This window comes from Propithecus coquereli, unplaced genomic scaffold, assembly GCF_000956105.1.
Source record: "Propithecus coquereli isolate 6110/MARCELLA unplaced genomic scaffold, Pcoq_1.0 Scaffold150, whole genome shotgun sequence".
Taxonomy (NCBI): domain Eukaryota; kingdom Metazoa; phylum Chordata; class Mammalia; order Primates; family Indriidae; genus Propithecus; species Propithecus coquereli.
This window is the reverse complement of record NW_012139414.1, coordinates 2,010,199-2,032,815: the sequence shown is the minus strand read 5'-3', so window position 1 is coordinate 2,032,815 and position 22,617 is coordinate 2,010,199. Positions and strand designations below refer to the sequence as shown.

Below are 22,617 nucleotides of genomic sequence, written 5' to 3'. Positions count from 1 at the left end.
GACTGACGAAACAAGTGGTGTCCATTTATGGTCTTAGTGAATGGAAAAAGTGTAATCAGGTAAATTCACACATAAACAGTCAAAAGAAATTTTGAAAATGACTGGACATATGGATTGAATGGGAATGGTATGTCTAGAATGGTAAATATGGGTTTTTTTAACAGTAAAATGTTCATAACAATAAACTATAACTTTTACCTCATACAGATTATAAATGCACATTTATTTTACAAGTGTATTTGTTTCCTCCCTGACAAATATCCGCTTAATCTTTTGTCATACTAAAGAAAAAAAATGCAGAACCAAATTGTTATACATTCTTTAGAATCTCTAAAATGACGTCAACTATCAGTAAGCTTGAATCTCCACTGAAATAGAAACATGACAAACTAACAGCTATTAATTCAGTTCCCCCTTTCTTGCAAAACCCTAAGTACCTTTAATAAGTTAGTAAGGTTCTTTCCAATTATTAACATAGAAAGTATTTTGGGTTAAATTACCCTTCATAAAATGCTACAGAGATTCTGACAACACCTTTATATGTATCATCAAGCTTTTTAATGATTAAACTAATTGATTTAAAATAGAAAAGAAAACATTGTGTTTTTCAATGGCTACTTAACATAAAACACGTTTCTGTGTTACTATGAACACAAACCAGCTCATTATCACCGAATATAATTTGGAAAACATCCTAAGTCGTTTGAAAGGCTTCACTAATGCAATTTCACAAAGATGCACCAAACTACACATTACAGGCAAAGGACATGTCATGGAAGAAAACAGATGCATGGAAAATACAACAATTATTTGCATTTGGAATTTTAACTAAGAGCAAGACTTTGAATGGAGAGTCCTGAATTCAAATGTCAGATCCACCACTTCCTAGTCATGTAACCCCGGGTAAAATATACAGAATTCACATCAAGGAAGATGTGTTATGTACATGTTTCAAAAGTGAAACATTAGCTAAGGCTACTATTGACTTCTAACTACTGCTCTAGCTAATTTTCACAAGTTTAGCTGGTGGCATTCTCAATATTCCTTTCTCCTTATATTTAATGAGGTCTTCTTTAATTACAAGGATGTTTCTTAGGATTCCCATTTTATAGGTTTTTGATTTTAATTAACTTTTATTATTGATTTTGAATTTAATTACATTATGTAATTTATTAAGAATTTATTAAGACTACCTGTGAACGAGCTCATAGTCAAGTTTTGTAAATGATTCATGCTTTGTAAATAAACATTTTATTTCCTGGGTATATTAGCTTATGTCTGTTAGCTGTAGAGCTGACATACTCTATTTAACATCTGTAAGTATTCATCAGCCTGATGTATTAGATGCTACCATCTGTTAAAATCTCCCAAATGATTATACATTTCTATAAATATACAGATTTATAAGTTTACCATAATTTTGTTAATTCTTTATTTACTTTCATTTTGAGGATACATTGTTAGGTACATACAAATTAATAGTTGCTATATCAATTTAGTGACTTATTCCTTATATATTATGTAATCTTACTCTTTAGCCCTTGCTGTTTTAAAGGGGCCTCAAATTGATATTACCAAATTAGAATTTTTTTAGTTAGTATTTGCCCAGCATACCTTCATATATCACTATAGTTCCAAATATCTGTTGTTTAAAAGCCATGTATTTGGATTTTATTCACTCTAAGATAGGCAGAATATTTTAACCCCCATCCTCAAAACGCTAGAGGTGACTACTAATCATTATGAAAACCAAAACATCCCCAACACTCACATTTGAATACCACTATCTTACAGGAACACTGACATGCACAAAGAAACATATGCAAGCCCATTTTGGAATACCGAAGATTTTAGAAGAAAACACAAATGTCCTTACATAGAAGAACAGACAAATGAACTACATTATAATCACACAATGTAACCACCATAATGATATTATTAAATCTACTTGTGACAAAATAGATAAATCTTAAAAATTTATATTGAATGATAGACTATACTCAATACTATACACAGTACACCATTTGTGTAGATTTAAAAACTCGGCAAACAGTACATATAAAATGTATGTGCATGGATATCCATACACAGACACTTCTGTGAAAATATTTATGTAGTAAAAGCATAACATCATTATCAAGAAATCCTTAATTTCCATGACAATGGTTAACTTAAGAATGGAGAGGAAAGTGGGAATTTGGGAGAACCCAAAGAAAGGCCAATTACATATTTATATGTTATTTCTTGGGGGACAGGAGGGGACTAGACTGACCAAGAAAAAAAGACACAATTATCAAATTGAGAACGAGAAGAGTATCACTATAAACCTTACAAACATTAAATAAAAAATACTAATTCTGCACAAAACTCTATGACCTAAAATTCAAATAATTAAAATGAAGTAAACAAATTCTTAAAAGATACGAACTGCCAAAGCTAAATCAAGATGAAATAGATAACCTGAATAGCTCTGTATCTATTCAAAGTAATTTTTTTAAAGGGATGAGGGGTATTGACGTTGCCCAGGCTGGCCTTGAACTCCTTGGGCTCAAGGGAGCCTCCCACCTCAGCTTCGCCAGTAGCTGGGACTACAGGTGCATGACACTGTGCCTGGCTGAAAGTCATTTTTTCTTTTTTTTTTTTTTTGAGACAGAGTCTCACTCTTTTGCCCGGGCTAGAGTGCCGTGGCGTCGGCCTAGCTCACAGCAACCTCAAACTCCTGGGCTCAGGCAATCCTCCTGCCTCAGCCTCCCGAGTAGCTGGGACTACAGGCATGCGCCACCATGCCCGGCTAATTTTTTCCATATATTTTTAGTTGTCCGATTAATTTCTTTCTATTTTTAGTAGAGACAGGGTCTCACTCTTGCTCAGGCTGGTTTTGAACTCCTGAGCCCAAACAATCCACCCGCCTCGGCCGCCCAGAGTGCTGGGATTACAGGCGTGAGCCACCGCGTCCGGCCTGAAAGTCATTTTTTCAATGGACAGAGTTAAAAGTTTTTCAATTAGGGAAACCTCAAGGCCAAGATGGTTTCACTGGCAAATTTTAACAAACGTTTAAGAAAGGAAAGAAACTAATTCTACAAAAAACTCTACCAAACTATCACTTCTCAACTCATTTTAATGAGGCCAGCATTACCAAAATCAAGTAAAGACATTCACAAAAAAAGAAAAACACATACTATGGTTACTATCTCTTAAAAACATAGAACTGTATATTCTAGGCTAAGTACTACCAAAATCAAATCCAGTAATATATAAAAGAGAATAATATATCATAACAGAGGAAATACAAGGCCAATCTCAACATTTTAAAATTAACATCAATCACCATTTTTAACAGGCTAAACAAGAAAAACCACATAATCATCTCAACAGATGCACAAACATTCAACATCCAGTCATCATAAAAACTTTCAGCAAACTATAAACACAAAAGAACTTTATCAACCTGATAAAGTGTATCTACAAAACCCCACAGTTATCAAATGGAATCATTTCCTCGTAATGTCAAGAAGGTAAGAATGTCTGCTCTCACCACTACTATTCAACATAAAACTAGAGGTTCAATCAGTGCAGTAACACAAGAAAAAGAAATTTAAAACATAGAGACTAAAAAGGAAGAAATAAAATTGTCTTGGTTCACAGGGGATACAACTGCCTACATAAAAAAAAAAAAATCCCAACGATTTTATCTAAAAGTTACTAGAGCTCTTAATAAATGAATTTAGCTAGGTCAAAAGAAACAGGTCAACCAGGCATGGAGGTATGCGTCTGTAACCCCAGCTACCCAGGACTCTGAGCTCCATATACTAGCAATAAATAGAAGCCGAAATGTAAAAGACACTATCCTTCACAGTAACACCAAAAACATGAAATATTTAGATATAAATTTTACAAAATATGTATAAGATCTGCAAGCTCAAAACAAAGTACAGATGAAAGAGATAATGGAGGCTGGGCGCGGTGGCTCATGCCTGTAATCCTAGCACTCTGGGAGGCCAAGGCAGGTGAATCGCTCAAGGTCAGGAGTTCGAGATCAGCCTGAGCAAGAGCCCAGCCTGAGCAAGAGCGAGACCCCGTCTCTACTAAAAATAGAAAGAAATTATCTGGACAACTAAAAAATATATATATATATAGAAAAAATTAGCCGGGCCTGGTGGCGCATGCCTATAGTCCCAGCTACTCGGGAGGCTGAGGCAGGAGGATCGCTTGAGCCCAGAGTTTGAGGTTGCTGTGAGCTAGGCTGATGCCACGGCACTCTAGCCAGGGCAACAGAGCCAGACTGTCTCAAGAAAAAAAAAAGAAAGAGATAATGGAAGAATTAAACAGATAAGATACATATACTGTGTTCATGAATAGAAAGGCTTATTATTAAGCTATTCAATCAAATTTGATCTATGGATGAAGCATGATCCCCATCAAAATCCCCACAGGCTTTTTTGAACAAACCAACAAGCTGATTTTTAAAAATTTCTATGAAAAGCACAGGAGCTGGATGAGATAAAAGTTTGAACAAGAACAAAGTTGGAGGATGCTCATAATCTGATTCCAAGAATTACTATAAACCTATAGTATTCGAGACAGCGTAATACTGGTGAAAGGATAGATACATACATCAATGTAATAGAATACGCTCCAGATACTGACAGAGATGCAAAGGTAATCCAATAGGTAAAGAACAGTCTTTTCAACAAATGATGCTATAGAAAAATTGGATAGCCATGTGCAAAATTTTGAACTCAGTACCTTGCACTGAGTATTTTGCTAACAAAAATTACCTCAAAATTAAGCAAAGACCTAAGTATAAAACTATATAACGTTTATAAATGTAAAAGAACATCTTTGGGATTCTGGGTTAGTCAAAGATTTCTAAGACATGACACTTAGACACAATCCACACAAAAATCAGTAAGTTGGACTTTGTCAAACTAAACTAATTGTAGATCATATCACAAAGGACTTTTATTCAGAATATATGAAGAATTGTCAAAACTCAATTTTTTAAAAAATTTTTTTGAGTCAGGGCCTCATTATATTACCCAGGCTAGTCTTGAATTCCTGGGCTCAAGCTATCCTGCCGCCTCAGCCTCCCTAGTAGCTGGGATTACAGGCACGTGCCACTGCACCCGGCAAAACTCAATTATTAAGAAAAACATCCACATTGCATGGACTATACTTTCACCCTGCTAGGTACAAAACTAAGCTCACCTTCTTCAAATGCACTTAATATATTCTCATTTCAGATAGTCTTTCCTTCCACAAACATCTGATTTCCATTTATTTACTTAGGCATCACCTTAAATCACTCATCCTCTTAAATCTGAGAAGGGGCGAAAAAAGTTTCTACAATCATGGCTGATAATAACAGCAATGCTAATGAAGACAATACCAAAAACAAAGAGACTTTATTTTAAAAATTAAACAGAATCTATATTTCAAACTATTTCATTAAACAGTATTTACAACTTTATGCAAATAAACTAGTAAGGTACCAACAATTGCAATAACAGCTAAATATTTTCCAACACTTGAATTACTTGAACTTTTTGCCATGTAATTCCTAATTATGAACAGTAAACTTCAAAAGTGATTGCTAAAACATGAAATTCACCATGACTTGGTCTAATATACGTATATGGACGTTTACATAATTACAAACCAAAATGAGTTTATTGAAAACACTATCAAAATCCTCCAGAACTGATAAGATTATCTTTTTAAAGAAAATAAACCTATTAGGCAAATTCGAATTAAAGCCACAACGAAGAATCATAACACAACTACTTAAGTGACTCAAATTAACAAGACTGACAACACAAGTGTTGGAAAGACGTGGGGCAACCAGAACTCTCATACACCGCTAATGGAAATGTAAGATAGGATAAGCACTTTGAAAAATACTTTGGCAGTTTCTTAAAAAGTTAAATACCTACCATATGTCCCAGCTGTTCCATTTCTAGATATCTACTCAAGAGAAACGAAGGTATATGTCCACAGCAAAACTTTTACGTAGCCCTTCACTGTAGCTTTATTTGTAATAGCCCCAAACCGGAAACAACTCAAATAGCTGTCAGCAGACAAAGGGATAAGCAGACTGTGGCCCAGGCACAACAGTAATCACCAACAAAATGCAACCAACTACCCACGTGCACAGCACTGCGGAGGACTTTCCAAACCATTATCTGACATGAAAGAAGTCACTGCTCCCCTGACCCAAGAAAATAGTACATATTTTATGATTTCATTTATACCAATTTCTAGAAAATGGAAACTAATCTAAAATGATAGAAAACAGATCAGTGGTTGCCTGAGGACTGGGGAGGGCAATGAATTACAAAGGGACACAAAGACACTTTTGCGGGTCATGGATATTTCATTATCTTGGTTACAGTGAGGATGGTTTAATAGGTATGCACATGACAAAACCAAGCAGATTGTATACTTTAAATGTTTAATGTAGTATAATTATGCAATGACAAAAAATTAAGCTGTAAGAAATAGAAAACCTTCTTCTAACTAGAACCCCTCAATGCATAAAAGCATAATGCATTTGGTATTATAATCTTTAATTCTTTCCTAAAAATCAAGCAAGAAGATAATGGAACAAGAGGATAAATAGTTAAAACTTATCACTGTCTTACATTTTATAGATTTTTAAGATAAGGATGATGCTTGGGGAATAGTTATCTTTGTTGCATAAATAGAGCTATTAAAGGTTCAGAAGACTTCTCATGCTTTGCAAATAACACTAGAAACTGGAACTAAATTCTAAATTGTGTCACAACTTTTCCTCATCCTTTTAAGACCACTAATGGCTATTTTACATATCCATTAAAGATAGTCAAAGTTGATTTTAGTTCCTCATTTTTGAATTCTTATTTCATCCTAGTGATCAAATTACAAATATATGTCAATCAACCACTAATCAACAAAATAATATTGAAGAACTTCAGGTAATTGATAAACAAATTTTAATTTTAAGCACCAATAACTTTTAGAAAGAAAAATTGTATTAAACAGTGTTACCTTGCATGTTATATTGATAATAATCAGGATCTTCTGATTCTTCCTTTACTGTCACAGCTGCCATTTCCAGGGAAATGCCTACAAAAGCAAATGAAATTATATGATTACATGTCAGGGCATTCAGTCACACTGTAACTGGGAAAGCCCCTTGGCCCTCCCCATAATGCACAGTAATGTACATATATTTTAAAGACTTTGAAAGGACAAAAGTTTGAGAGGTAGCAGGGAGTATAAATCACCTATAACCCCAACCAAGCCAAAATTTTAACCACTATTAATATTCTGGAACTATCTGCTAATTTTTTTTCTCCAACACAAGTTCTTATCCTTAGAATTGAAGAAAATTAATCATCCTCCATTGTTACTTAATATTAAAAGTACTTTTACAAACCACTGGAAAACACTTGTAAACAGCAGTTTTAATGATTGAACATTGCACAGCAGAGATGGCACAATTTTTAACCATTTCAATAATGAGATACATTGATTTATTTTCCTAATAAATCTCTTTTATTAGCAAGGGTACAAAGCACACTGCATAAAGTTTTGTCCACAATTCAGACAGATAATTTGAAGTAGATCTTTGTGGTCAGATACAAAAGAGTACATATTGTATAATTCCACTTATGTGGCAATCAAATTAGGCAAAAAAACTCTATGATATTAGAAATTTATCAAGTGGTTGACTTTGGGAGGGGGTAATGAGAGAGAGGCAGGAGTGGGCCTTCTTAAGAGTGTTGCTAATGTTCTATATTTTGATGTGGATGTTAAGTTACAGAAATGTCGGGCCAGGTGCAGTGTCTCACACCTGTAATCCTAGCACTCTGGGAGGCCAAAGCAGGAAGATGGCTTGAGCTGAAGAATTTGAGACCAGCCTGACCAAGAGCGAGACCCCGCCTCTACTAAAAACAGAAAAACTAGCCGGGCAGGTAACAGAGCTAGACTCCATCTCAAAAAAAAAAAAAAAGTTATATAAGTGTCTATAATTTCCTTATTGACCTGTACAGTTATGTTCTGCACATTTTTCTTTATATTATACTTCAATAAAAATCTTTAAGAAAGAAAATAATATCCATATACTCTTCAAAAACAACCCTTCCTGGACAGCCTGATAGGGTCATACAACTGGAGCTTACAGAAATGATACACCAATTTCAGCGTATGAGACTTCTAGTTTCCCATTCCGCATGTAAGGAACTTGGAAGTTGCTACTCATCCTAACAATAAAAAGAGGAACGACTGAAATACTGACACCTCTTCTTCAAACTGAAGAAGAGGTGTGGACACAGGCAAACCGCTGTCCCCAAGACTAGAGATAGACAGGTGAACACAGGGAGTCACAGCCTACAACAGGAGCAGAGTCAGTGCTGGGGCCAGAAGACCAGATTGATGAACTTCTGAGGCTGGGTATGGAGAAGTCCAGAGGGAGCCAGCCACACACAGGGGACCCATACTTTTTTGAGTTTTACCTCTGGGAGCTCTACCAGGTTTTCACAGTAAATTTCAGCAAGAACCTTCATGCTTCTAGCAGAGGAAGAAGGAAAAAAAACCATTTTCCCGTAAGCCAGAGCATTCTGCTCCTGTTCACAAGGCCTGCCCTCAGGAGAAACTTTTTTTTTTTTGGAGACAGAGTCTCACTCTGTCGCCTGGGCTAGAGTGCTGTGGCATCAGCCTAGCTCACAGCAACCTCAAACTCCTGGGCTCAAGTGATCCTCCTGCCTCAGCGTCCTGAGTAGCTGGGACTACCGGCAGGCACCACGATACCCCACTAATTTTTCTATTTTTAATAGAGACCAGGTCTCGGGTCTCACCCTTGCTCAGGCTGGTCTTGAATTCCTGAGCTCAAGCAATCCTCCTGCCTCGGCCTCCCCAAGTGCTAGGATTACAGGCGTGAGCCACTGCGTCTGGCCAGGAGAAACTATTTAATCAGAGCCTAACTGACCCCCAGGGGATGGGAAATGTCTGACTCCAGCCCACTCTAGCCTTCCTGTGCAGGCGTGTGGGGGGAGAGACACTGAGAAGCATGTATGAAGGCACAGGCTCGCTAATTTTATCGTATGATTGCAGGTCCTAAATTCTCTCTCTTCCCCCATCCCAGGAGTAGATTACCCACAAACAAGTTTAAGAAATGAACAATGGATGGAAATATAATACACATTTCAGACTAAGACATTAAACCATAATCATACCAATCCCATAATGAACTAAATAATGAATTGGTGCTATCTGACTTGAGAAACTTTGGCCAGAATATTTTCAACTAGAGAAATAGCTCAAAAAGAGAATCAGCTTGATATACAAAAGGATGTTTATCCCTGAAGCAATGAGCGAAGAATGGAGTTACTCTACTGCCCACATTTACCAAGGGGAAATTGTTTTCCTACTATATAATGGGGGCAGAGAACATTATATCTGGAACCTGGGGGATTCCATGGGCTGCCTCTTAGTATTTCTGTATTCATCAGAAAAAGTTAACGGAAAATTAAGGCAAAGAGAAAAGGCAGATTCACTAGGGATTCAGATCCTTCAGGAATGAAGGTTTTGGTCACCCCAATCAGTTAAAGAACCTTACCCAGCTAAGGTCCTGTCTGAAGGGAAAGGAAACACAGTGTCTTGGGTAGTGAACTAAGTAAGGTATAAATTTTGTGCCAGTAGATAGCAGATTAGGGTGACTATAGTTATCAACCATGTGTTGTATATTTCAAAATGGCTAGAAGACTTGAAGTGTTCCCAACACATAGAAGTGATAAATACTCAGGTGACAGACACCCTAAATACCTTGAGAGTCTATGCATGTAACAAATATCACATGTACTCTCCAAAAATATATACAAATTTTATGTACCAATTTTAAAAAAGGTAAATCAAAAAAATTGTGACGAGTTGCAGAAATGTGAACTGTAGCAGGTACGCAAGTCCTTCCTTGCTTGTTATGACTGTGTCTGTGAAAATATTATATATTTGCATATATTAACTTTCCTCTCTTCTCCTGTGCATTATTAAGTTACAGTTCTATTGGAGGTTTACTTTACCACTTATCCTTTAGATAAGAGAATAATTTGAGTGCCAAAGGTGAGGACTGAATTTGAGGACTAAGTAATATAGCTTATGACAGGATAGTAAATCAGTCTCCCAGAAATGGATATAATGGCTGTTGGAGCACTGTGTCTCCCCATTTTGAGGAGAGGACAAAAATGGATTTCCCTGTAAGAAGGAAAGTTACATCTCATTTGAGGGGAACAGCTGTTTTGCTGCTATACAGAAGTTCAAATATTGGAGAAGGGTGTGTATGTATGCTGAGTAGCCAAAGGGGAGTAGCCTGAGCCAGTCATTAAGTTGTCTCTGTTGCAGCCTGCCTTCTCAGTCTCTGTGCACCCACTGGCGTCCTGTTAGCCTCTGCCACCAGGGAACACTACAGGGAGACAAGGCTAGCAAAAGCAGGCCCTTCCCATCGCAACAGCTGGGCCCGGTCTGTAACGTTTCCAATACTACCAGAGCCAGCTTCGACATGCCCCTCAGGGACCAGTACTAGCCAAACATTATGCCATCCATAAGTCAAAATTAAAGCTTAAGGTGGCAGCCGTTTCATAGAATTGTTACTTACATGATACCTTACTTTTCTCCTTTTGGCTACAAATTAACTTTATAACTAGTTAATAATATTAACATTAAATATTCTCTGTTCAAATAATTTGTATGGCTTCTGTCTACTGAGCAGACCCTGACTGTAAATGTAAATGTAAAAAATAAAAATCTTAAAAGAATTTGCAGAATAAATAAAGAATATATAGATGACAATCAGCTAAAAACTAAACAAAAAACCGAGATTTCCTGTGGAATAAGAAAGAAAAAAAGAAAAACCTCTGTGAAACAAGTAAACAGTATAAAAAATTCAAATACCTTTTCTGAGAAAGGACAATTCAACACTAACTTTCAGGCCGGGCACAGTGGCTCACGCCTATAATCCTAGCACTCTGGGAGGCCGAGGCGGGTGGATCGCTCAAGGTCAGGAGTTCGAGACCAGCCTGAGCAAGAGCGAGACCCCATCTCCACTAAAAAATAAAAAGAAATGATCTGGACGACTAAAAAAATATATATAGAAAAAATTAGCCGGGCACGGTGGCGCGTGCCTGTAGTCCCAGCTGCTCGGGAGGCTGAGGCAGTAGGATTGCTTGAGCCCAGGAGTTTGAGGTTGCTGTGAGCTAGGCTGATGCCATGGCAGTCTAGCCCGGGCAACACAGTGAGACTCTGTCTCAAAAAAAAAAAAAAATATTCCCTAGGATAAAACTCCTACAAATAGATAACAGGCAAGAAGAACAAAACATGGAAAAGGCTAAAAGGTAGGATTAGAGAGCTTAAAGGTATAAAATATATTCAGTTTCTTAAGATAAATTCTCAACTACACTAAAACATCATTTTCTTTTTGCTATTAGCCTGACTAATATCAAAATTTGATAATTTCATTAGCAAGTATTATTACAACTGGCATGTGTGTACATTTCTGGTAAAAATGTCAACAGGCACCACCACCGTGGAAGACTACTACATAAAATCAGCCATGTCCTTGACTAAGCAATTCCATTTCTAGGAATTTATCATACTGCATATAAATTGTAATGTATATTCATTGCAGCATATATTGAAATAATAAAAAGGTTAGAATTTCCATCAATGTGGCTTAAATTTCCATGTATACATAACTAGTGAAAAAATATTTTTCATCCATACCATGGATATTACACTGTAATATCTGAAATATATAGCTATAAGAAAATAATGAAAATATTTACATATTTAATACTAATATGTAATGATTTCAAAGATAAGTTGTTGAATGAAGAAAAGTGCGGAACACAAAGTATAGAATATCCATTGATATGGTCTAAACTTCCATAGATATGGAACTGGTTTAAAAATATGGTATGTCCATACCATGAAATACTACAGATGTCTATGTAATGAACTCAGAGATGTGTTAATAGAAGAAAAATGGGCCGGGCGCAGTGGCTCACGCCTGTAATCCTAGCACTCTGGGAGGCCGAGGCAGGTGGATTGCTCAAGGTCAGGAGTTCAAGACCAGCCTGAGCAAGAGAGAAACCCCGTCTCTACTAAAAAATAGAAAGAAATGATCTGGACAACCAAAAATATATACATAGAAAAAATTAGCCAGGCATGGTGGCACATGCCTGTAGTCCCAGCTGCTCGGGAGGCTGAGGCAGTAGGATTGCTTGAGCCCAGGAGTTTGAGGTTGCTGTGAGCTAGGCTGATGCCACGGCACTCTACTCAGGGCAACAGACTGAGACTCTGTCTCAAAAAAAACAAAAAAGAACACTAACTTTCTTGCAGATCTCCCAGAAAACACTTACACACATAAAAGTTCTCATTCACACATTCATGCATGCACACACGTAAGTTAATACAATACAGCCTTTCCCCTTTCCCCAACAATTCACTCCAAATGCCTTTAGAAAGGACCAAGCAAGGCAGGCAGCTGTGCCAGGGAGGATGACAGAGGGAGGAGGACACTGATCAGGGGCAGGAAAGCTCAGCAAAGGGTTGGGCAGACAGAGGCAGACGAGGGGCAGGCAAGGGTGGCCACAGCTCAACAGGAAGTGTGAGTGTAAGCAAGGTGAGGAGGGTGAGCAGCAGGAGGCAACGAGACATGGGTTAAATCCAGGGGAAACAATGAAATGAAGACATACACTGAGAATATCTGAGTGCCACGCTTCTGTGACAGAAGAGAATGGTAAATACAAGCCCTGAGGTGTTAAGAGTGGAACTAAACATATAGGTATAAGCTTTTGGCCTTCAATATATAGAAAGGACACAAATAAATACAGATGTAAATGTATGAATGTATATATGGGAGTAATTTACTTTCCTTATTTTGCTTATTGTACCACGGTTATGCAGGACAATGTCCTTGTTTGTTAAGAATTATACGGGGCAGGGCTGGGCGCGGTGGCTCACGTCTGTAATCCTAGCTCTCTGGGAGGCCGAGGCGGGCGGATTGTTTGAGCTCAGGAGTTCGAGACCAGCCTGAGCAAGAGCGAGACCCCGTCTCTACTAAAAATTAGAAAGAAATTAATCGGACAACTAAAAATATATAGAAAAAATTAGCCGGGCATGGTGGTGCATGCCTACATGTAGTCCCTGCTACTTGGGAGGCTGAAGCAGAAGGATCCCTTGAGCCCAGGAGTTTGAGGTTGCTGTGAGCTAGGCACTCTAGCCCAGGCAAAAAGAGTGAGACTTTGTCTCAAAAAAAAGAATTATACGGGGCGGAGGCGGGGCAAGGGCATCATACGTAACCTAAACATCTGCACCCCCATAATATGCTGAAATAAAAAAAAAAAAAAAAAGAATTACATACAGAAACAGTACAGCATAGAGCATCATATTGACAACTGTCAAATGGTTCAGGAAAAAATTCCTTACACTGTACATAGAAGTATTGTTAGCTTTCGATTGTTTCAAAATGTAACTTATTTAAAAACAAAAATTTTAAAGAATATTATGTCTTCCATATCTTGCCTTTCTCTTATTTTATAGGTATTTCTATATGAATAGATACAGATCTATGACACTGTGTTTACTGGCAACTAGAATTTCATTAATGGAGCTATATGTTAATTATCATTTTTGTAAGGCAACAATTGGTCAAAGAATACATGCATCTTAAAATGTACCATCCACAAGGCAGCAACAATCTATATGAACATAAAGAACGTTTTAACCTGTCTCTCCAAACCCTTTGCTGAGACTGGGCATGGGCAAAGTTTAATGTTTACCCATCTGCAAGGTATAAAACATCATTCTACTATCCTTATTTTTTAAACTAGATTGAGCATTTTCTCGTTTCTTGAATCTTTGGTCATTTATTTTTTGCATTAGCTCTTTGTAAGTCAAATAATAGAACCTTTTGTCATTTGTCTTGCAAATAGATATACCCCATCTCTTACGTGTCCACTGACACATTTAGCTGATTTTGTCATACAAAATGTTCAGGTTTTTAGTCAAATGTAATGCTCAGAAAGCATTTCAAGAACATTAAAATTTTTCAAAGTGCTTTTAATCTAAAATTTTATTATATCTGAATTTTAATACTACTTGAAATAATATCAGATTATAAATGCTTGGCTTTTATTAGCTTTCTAGATGATTCTGTTTGTTATATAGTCATATAACCAGCAAAAGAAGATGATGCTCATCATTTACAATCACTATTCGTACTGGTTTATGCATCGTAGAACACTGGTGAGTAACTGGTAAAAGTAAGCAGCTCTGTCTCATGGGGAGTGCTTCTAGAGGTTCACCATTAAACATAATGACAGGCTGGCATTTACGATTATATATAATATTCCAACCATTTATAGTAAGGATTCTGCTGCCTTTTTATCACCTACCCAGATGATGTATTATTTCTAATTAGCTCAGTAACATGAGAAAGTGATTGAGATTTTCTAATAAAATCATCTTTGTGTTTCTAGACAAATCCTATATCTGAAAATCACTATGTAAGATAATTTTTGAACTAATCTGAAACCATAGTAAAAGCCACACAATGGCAGGATCTGCAACAGTGAGCACCCAGATGTAACACACACATTGTCTATCAGAGGTTAAACCAGGAGACATTACTATTTTTTAATGATGTGAAATTGTGTTTTGTACAACTGAATATTTCTGGACCTCACATATATCCTCTGGGCAGCTTATATAGTTTATATATTCCTTTAATAAGTAAATACTGTAAATATCCATTTTTTCATTTCCAATTACCAAGGATAATCATAAACTTCCTTACTAGTAATAATACAATGACATTTTAAAATTATGTATTATTTTTAAAAGATGAAGTTGCCTTCATTCTCTTAACATAGACCTGGGGTAACAAAAAATAGTACTAATAAAATTATAATCAAGTCAGGAAGAGCTATATGTTCTTAAATAAGCCAAAACACCTGTGTCCTAGAAATGAAATATGACAAGAAAGCAGGCCAGGCACAGTAACTCACATCTATAATCTTAACTCTCTGGGAGGCCACAGAGGTTCGCTCCAGGTCAGGAGTTTGAGACCAGCCTGAGCAACATAGCGAGACCCCATCCCAACAAAAAATAGAAAAACTTAGCCAAGAGTGGTAGTGTGCGCCTGTAGTCCCAGCTACTTGGGAGGCTGAGGCAGAGGATCACTTGAGAGCCCAGGAGTTTGAGGTTGCAGTGAGCTATGATGACGCCACTGCAATCCTGCTGGGGCAACGCAATAAGACCCTGTCTGGGGGAGGGGGGAGCATGCAAGCAAATATCAAGTTAAATGTCCAAATCAGATCTGAAAGAACTCAAACAATAAAAATCAATTTAATTATATGATAAAAGTGGAAAAAGGGAAGAAGAATCGCGAATAAGTTGTAAAATAATCATATCCTCCTTTTCCGTATCATAATAGATAAATATACCCAAATATTAAATCTACATGAAATGCAGCATGGTAGTGACAAAACGATGGGCATTAGTTTGATGGAATAGAATTGAGAGTGCTGAAGTCAGTTAATTTTTGACAAAGGTGCTATGGCAATCCAATGCAGAAAGAAAGGACGGTCTTTTCAACAAATGGTGCTGGCATATCCACATGCAAAATGATGCATTTACACCCTAGCCTCACAAAATTCACAAGAATCAACTCACAATCGATCTTACACCTAAACTAAGAGCTAAACTATAAAACTTCAAGAAGAAAACCTAAGTGTAAGTCTTTGTAATCTTAGGTTGGGCAAGGATTTTCTAGATACAACACCAAAAACATAAGCAATTAAAAAAAAAAAAAAAAACACTTGAAAAACTCAATTTCATCAAATTAAAAACTTTGTACTTCAGGGACACAACCAAAAAGAAAATGAAACAACTAGCCACAGATTAGAAAAAATATGCGTGAAATCTTATTTCTGATAAAAGACTTGTATCCAGAATAAAGAACTCTTACAACAGGTAAAAGAAAAAAAAAACCCAACCCAATTTAAAAATAGACAAAACATTTAAATAGACATGTCACCAAAGAAGATACATGAACACATGAAAAGATGCTCAACATCAATAATCATTAAGGAAATGCAATTTAAAATCACTACGATATCCAAAATATATGAAATTCTGGAAAAGGCAAAACCACAGAGATAGTGAAAAGATAAGGTTCGGGGGAGGGAGGGAGGAATGAATAGGTGGAGCACACAGGATTTTTAGGTCAATGAAATTACTCTGTGTGATATTATAATGATGGATACATGTCATTATACATTAGTCAAAACCCACAGCAAGTCCAATACCAAGAGAAAGCCCTAATGTAAACTATTCACTTTGGGTGATAACGATGGGTCAACATAGTTTGCAGATAGTAACAAATGTACCACTCTGGTGAAAGATGTCCATAGTTGGGGGGAGTCTATATGTGTGTGGGGCAGAGGATATATGGGAACTCTCTGCTTTCTGCTCAGTTTTTAAAAAAACTGAGAAAGAAAAACCACAATGAGATACCACTTCACACCCACCAGGATTGCTATAATAAAAAAGACAGACAAGGCCAGGTGCCCTGGCTCACACCTGTAATCCCAGCACTTTAGGAGGCCAAGGCAGGAGGATTGCTTGAGGCCAGGAGTTCAAGACCAGCCTCGGAAATATATCGAGACTCCATCTCCACAAAAACCAAAAAAACATAGTGGTACACGCTTATAGTCCCAGCTACTTGAGACGCTGAGGCAGGAGGATAGCCTGAGCCCAGGAGTTTGAGGCTGTGGTGAGCTATGATTGTGCCACTGGACTACCGTCTGGGCGACAGAGCAAGACTTGATCTCTTAAAAAAAAAAAAAAAGGCAGTTCATTTCTCCACCAGCTGGGAAGGATGTGTTGAGGTTGGCATATCCACCAAGAACAGTAACTACCATGGCTTCCAATGCTCTGATATGGTCTCCCAGCCAGGCATATCTACGGTTTCACACTGTTGCAGCATTCATCGTATCCCTGGGGACTGCAGCTCTCTATTAGTTTGCTGTGGCTGAACCAAGAAAGAAGGCATACATGGATTTCTGCAGAAATTATGATTCCATGAAAGATTGTGAGGCAATGAGGAAGCCTGGTATCTTTCAAAGTGCAAAGTGATTCTGGAATATAAAAAACTTCTTTGGGTTGAATTACACAGAAGTTTGTCACTGACCTGTGTTCCTGAGCTATGAATATGTGGGCTGAGGAACAGTTTCTCTTGATAAATAAACAATTAACAAATACTGTGGACAGTGGGGGAAAAAAAAAATTAAACAACAAAAGTATTGGCCAAGGGCCGGGGCGGTGGCTCAGGCCTGTAATCCTAGCACTCTGGGAGGCCGAGGTGGGCGGATTGTTTGAGTTCAGGAGTTCAAGACCAGCCTGAGCAAGAGCGAGACCCCACCTCTACTAAAATTAGAAAGAAATTAATTGGACAACTAAAAATATATAGAAAAAATTAGCCGGGCATGGTGGTGCATGCCTGTAGTCCCAGCTACTCAGGGGGCTGAGGCAGGATTGCTTGAGCCCAGGAGTTTGAGTTGCTGTGAGCTAGGCTGACACCATGGCACTCTAGCCCAGGCAACAGAGTGAGACTCTGTCTCAAAAAAAAAAAAGTATTGGCCAAGATAAGGAGAAACAGAAACATTCCTATACTGTTGGAGGGAACATAAAATGGTATAGCCACTTTGAAAAATAGTTTCGCAGTTCCTTGCAAGTTAAACACAGAGTGACCATAGAACTCACCAATCCACTCCTACTTATCTACCCAAGAGAAATGAAAAAATTTCCACACAAAAATGCATATGTGGATGTTCATAGTAGTCTTATTTAAAATAGTTAAATAGTGGAAACAACCCAAATGTCTATCAAATGATAAATGGATAAAGAAAAGGTAGTATTATCCATACAAGGGAATAATATTCAGGAATAAACTACTCATAAACGCTAAATCATTTTTTAATGAGTCTCAAAACATGATCAGAATTATGCAATATACCTACCATATATAGTGTATAATTCTATTTATATGAAATGTCCAGATAAGACAAATCTATAAAAACTAAAACTAGATTAGTTATGGGAACAGGGAGTGACAATAAATGGACACCAGGTTTCTATGTGGGATGATGGAAATGTTCTAAAATGAGATTGTGGTGATCACTGCAAAACTGTAAATTTACTTAGTATCACAGAATTTCATACTTAAAACAGGTGAACTTTATGTTATATAAACTATACCTCAATAAATCTACCCCCAAAAAAACCCTGTATGAAATAACACAACAAGCATGATATTTAAAAATAAGGAATTAAATACCAAAAACACCTTAGAGTTGAAAATGGTTTCCATGGAGTGTAGAAAATGGGAGTGCAAAGGTAAAAAGGAGATTAAGAGGGTATTATACTGATTTTTTTTTAAAAAGCACTATAGAACTAGTTGGCCTTTAACATTATATGCTTATATAACTGTATAATCTATAAACATGTAATTAGCAAAGAACTTAGAAATTAAGCAAATTCTCTTTTTAGGTTTTAGTATAATATGATAACATTAACAAATAATGTCACAGTTGGAATTTGTAGTGGTTGCCCACTTCTCATCAAAACAATACAATAACTGAGTCAAAAAGATACCTTCTAACCCAAGGAAAAGTCTTCCTTAAATTCACAATTGATTCTAAAAGCACTAGTACATACCAGAATCTTCTGTAGGTTCAGTTTTCACTTTGATGGGACCACAACTGAAAGGAGAAGGAAACCCTGATCAAGCTATGCAGTGGCGAAAGCCGCTCACGTAGTATTCAAATGCACTGGATCTCAAAGTATACACTCACTCACTCGACCAAAGTGAGTGCAAAACTGCCTCCACTTAACATTCACACATTTATTTCTTGCACAAATAAGAGTTGTCAACTGAATTTAGAACTATAATTCCAATGTACCTTTTGAGAAAAAAATAAATCCTATAGGGTAGCATATTAACTTTCCACTTTAAGGCTTTCTGATTCACAGTGTGGTCAATCACATCAGCTTCACCTAGGAAACACTACTATTCAAAATGACCAAGTCAAAAAGCACATTTTCACAAGATCCCCAAATGATTTAACTGTGTATTAAACTTTGCGATGTGTGACATAAGGCATTTTTAATATTCTAATATCCCAATAATCTAAAAGCTAAGACTTTGTGAGGTGTGGTAGTCTAACAGTAGTGACGAAATTAGGTTTTACCTTCCACCTGGAGATAGTATTGACCTTTCAGCATCTGATACCATCACACGACCACCTGTGTACAAAAAAAAAAATTAGATTTAGTTTTGTTTAACACTTCAAATATAACTAATATTTCTGAAAGCTTTAATATAGAATAACCAGGGGTGGAGTTGGGTTTTGCAGCTTTGGGTTATACTAGAAAAAGCACTGCATTAGTTATAAAACAGTATATATTTTGCTCTCTCTTGTAAGGTAGATAAATAGTGATGACAATCATCTAACAGCTTTTCATTCCTTCACCCACCAGCACCCTTCTTTTAATGAAAAAGCTCTTATTTTTGTCAGTGAGAGGAATACAGAAATATGCCATTTCTCTAGAAAGGTAGAAGAAGCAGAAAAAGACTGATGTATAAATGATGATACAGATTGCGATTAAGAATACATCTGGCTCAGAAGAACTGGAAAGGAGGGCCTGCACAGGTATGAGGTTTCTTTCTGGGGAGATAGAAATGTTCTGAGATTAGACAGTTGTACAACTTATAAATATACTAAAAACCACTGAATTGTACACTTTAACATAGTAAATTTTATGTTATGTGAATTTACCTCAATTTAAAAATTGCAAAAAAAAAAAAAAAAAGGAAAAAGAAAAAGAGAAAGACTGACCCCACCAAATGTTGATGAAGATGTAGAAAAATTCAAACTTTCATACACTGCTGGTGGGAATGTAAAATGGAATGATCACTTCAAAAACCAGTTTGGTAGTTTCTCAAAAAGTTAAACCTACAACTACCAGACTATCCAGCCCTTTCAATTTTAGGCATTTACCCAGAAGAAATGAAAACATATGTCCAGATAAAGACTTGCACTCAAATATTCATAGCAGCTTTCTTTATAACAGCCAAGAAATATAAACAACCCAAATTTTTATCACCAGGTGAATGAATAAACAAATTATGATATATCATAATACTGATAAAAATGGAAACACTGAAATACTACTAGGCAATTAAAAAAGAGCAAATGGACCCAGATGTGGTGGTGCGGGTCTGTAATCCCAGCTACTCAGGAGGCTGAGGTGGGAGGATCACTAGAGGCCAGGAGTTCGAGACCAGCTTGACAACATAGTGAGATCCTATCTCTTAAAAAATGACAAAAACTACCCAGGGACAGATCCGGTCTCTTTAAAAAAACAAAAAGACAACGAACTATTGATACATGAAACAACATGGATAAGTTAAAAAATAAGAAGTCAGACCAAAAAAAAAAAAAAAAAAGGTACATATAGTAAGATTCCATTTATATAAAAATCTAGAAAATGCAAACAAATCCATAGTGACAGCAAGAACATTAGTGGTTGCCTGGGAATGGAGCAGGCAGGAGCAGAAGGAAGAAACACCAACGAGCCTGAGGGAACCTGGGAACAAGGAGATGTTCCTCATCTTGACTGTGGAGATGGTTTCGCAGGGCAAAACTGACCAAACTGTGTACCTTAAGTACTTGTCATTTGTCACGTGTCAATTATACCTCATTAAATTTGCATGAGTTTTTTTTTTTTTCCCTGCTGTACATGAAACTGCATAAATTTGTATGAGTTTTAAAACAAACTGGAAAATAAAATACCATCACAATGACAACATTTTAATTATACCTTGAGAGTTGGTAAAGCAAAAAGCTGACTCACGCAAACTTATGCACTTGGGACACTTGTTATAAAACACTCTATAAAACTAATTTTTAATTACCAACCAGGCCCAAGTCTCAAAATAAGTTTCTAGAAAAAAAAAAAAGACTTCACAAAATGTAACTGGCAGACTAGGCCAATCTAAAACACTTTCAGGAAAAAAATATTGATCACAAAAACGTATGAATTTTCACAAAAATATAAGTATGTGAGATAGTGGATATGTTAATTAACTTGGCTTAGCCATTCCACAATGTATACACCATCATGTTTTACACAATAAGTATTTACAATTTTTAAACCAATTTTAAAAATTAACTTTTCAAAAACTTTTAAGTCGGAATTTTAATATAAAAATGACAAATCACTTTCACAATCTCAAAAGGGACATACGCAAAAATCCTACTACTAACATCTTACTTAATGGTGAAAAGACTGAATGCTTTCCTCCTAATATCACAAGGTGATACCTGGGCTATGGTCAATCCTATTCAACATTAATATTCTAGGGAACAACAAGAGTAACAAATAAAAGGCATTCTGACAGCAAAGGAAGGAGCAAACTGTCTTGATTCTTACACAACACAAGCTGCTATGTACAAAGCACAGAAATAAACATAGGGTAAACTGACTTTCAACAAACATGACAAGGCAATCCAGGGAGAGAAGTCTTTTCAGCAAACTGTGCTTGGATATCCACAAGCAAAAGCATGAATTTACACCCTTACCTTGTAAAATTTACAAAAATTAACTCAAAATGAACTATGATCTATATTTAAGAGCTAAAGCTATAAAACTTATAGAAGCAAACATACAAGGCAAATCTGCATGCTCTTAGGTTAGGCAATGGTTTCTTAGATAGGAAGTTAAAAGCACGAGTGACAAAAGAATAAATTGGATTTCATCAATTTAAAAGTTTTGTGCCTTAAAGGATCAAGCACGTGAAGACAACTCAAAGAAATGGAGAAAATATCTGCAAATTATCTATCAATTAAGGACTTCTATCAAGACTATATTAAAAAAGTCTTACAACTCTAAAGACAAACCCAACTTAAAAACAGGAAAAGGCTCTAAATAGACATTTCTCAAAAAAATTATATGAATGGCCAATAAGCACATGAAAAGATGCTCAACATCAACAGTTACTAGGGAAATGAAAAAACCAAAATGACACACCACTTCATACCCCTTAACTGGAACCCTCTGACACTGCTGGTGGGAATATAAATTGGTGTGGCCACTTTGGAAAACAGTTCGGCAGCTTCTTAAAAGTTAAGTATTAATTTACCCTACAATCCAGCAATTCCATTCCTAGGTACATAACCAAGAGAAATTAAGGTCTATGTCCAGACAGAAACTTGTTCAAGTATGTTCACAGTAGCATTATTCCTAACAACCAAAAGTAGAAAAAACTCAAAATATCAATGGATAAACAGGTAATACACTCATACAATGGAGTGCTTAATGATCAGCAATAAAAATGAACTATTGATACACCCAACAACTTTGATGAACCTCAAGTAAATTCTGCTCATTGAAAAAAAGCTAACTTCGGCCGGGCGCAGTGGGTCACGCCTGTAATCCTAGCACTCTGGGAGGCCGAGGCGGGCGGATTGTTTGAGCTCAGGAGTTCGAGACCAACCTGAGCAAGAGCGAGACCCCACC

General features: G+C 36.6%; 1 protein-coding gene across 8 annotated transcripts in view; it reads right to left on the bottom strand.

Annotated features, from left to right (window-relative positions):
* The window catches only part of GTF2I (general transcription factor IIi), a 93,125-nt gene that overhangs the window by 47,641 nt on the left and 22,867 nt on the right, over positions 1 to 22,617 (bottom strand). For all 8 annotated transcript variants that reach the window (XM_012640308.1, XM_012640312.1, XM_012640310.1 and 5 more), the window contains exons 6-8: positions 19,287 to 19,341; positions 18,754 to 18,797; positions 7,027 to 7,104 (exon numbers count right to left, since the gene is read on the bottom strand). In XM_012640308.1, coding sequence (XP_012495762.1) covers positions 7,027 to 7,104; positions 18,754 to 18,797; positions 19,287 to 19,341 — 177 coding nt within the window. The remainder of the gene's footprint in view (positions 1 to 7,026; positions 7,105 to 18,753; positions 18,798 to 19,286; positions 19,342 to 22,617) is intronic.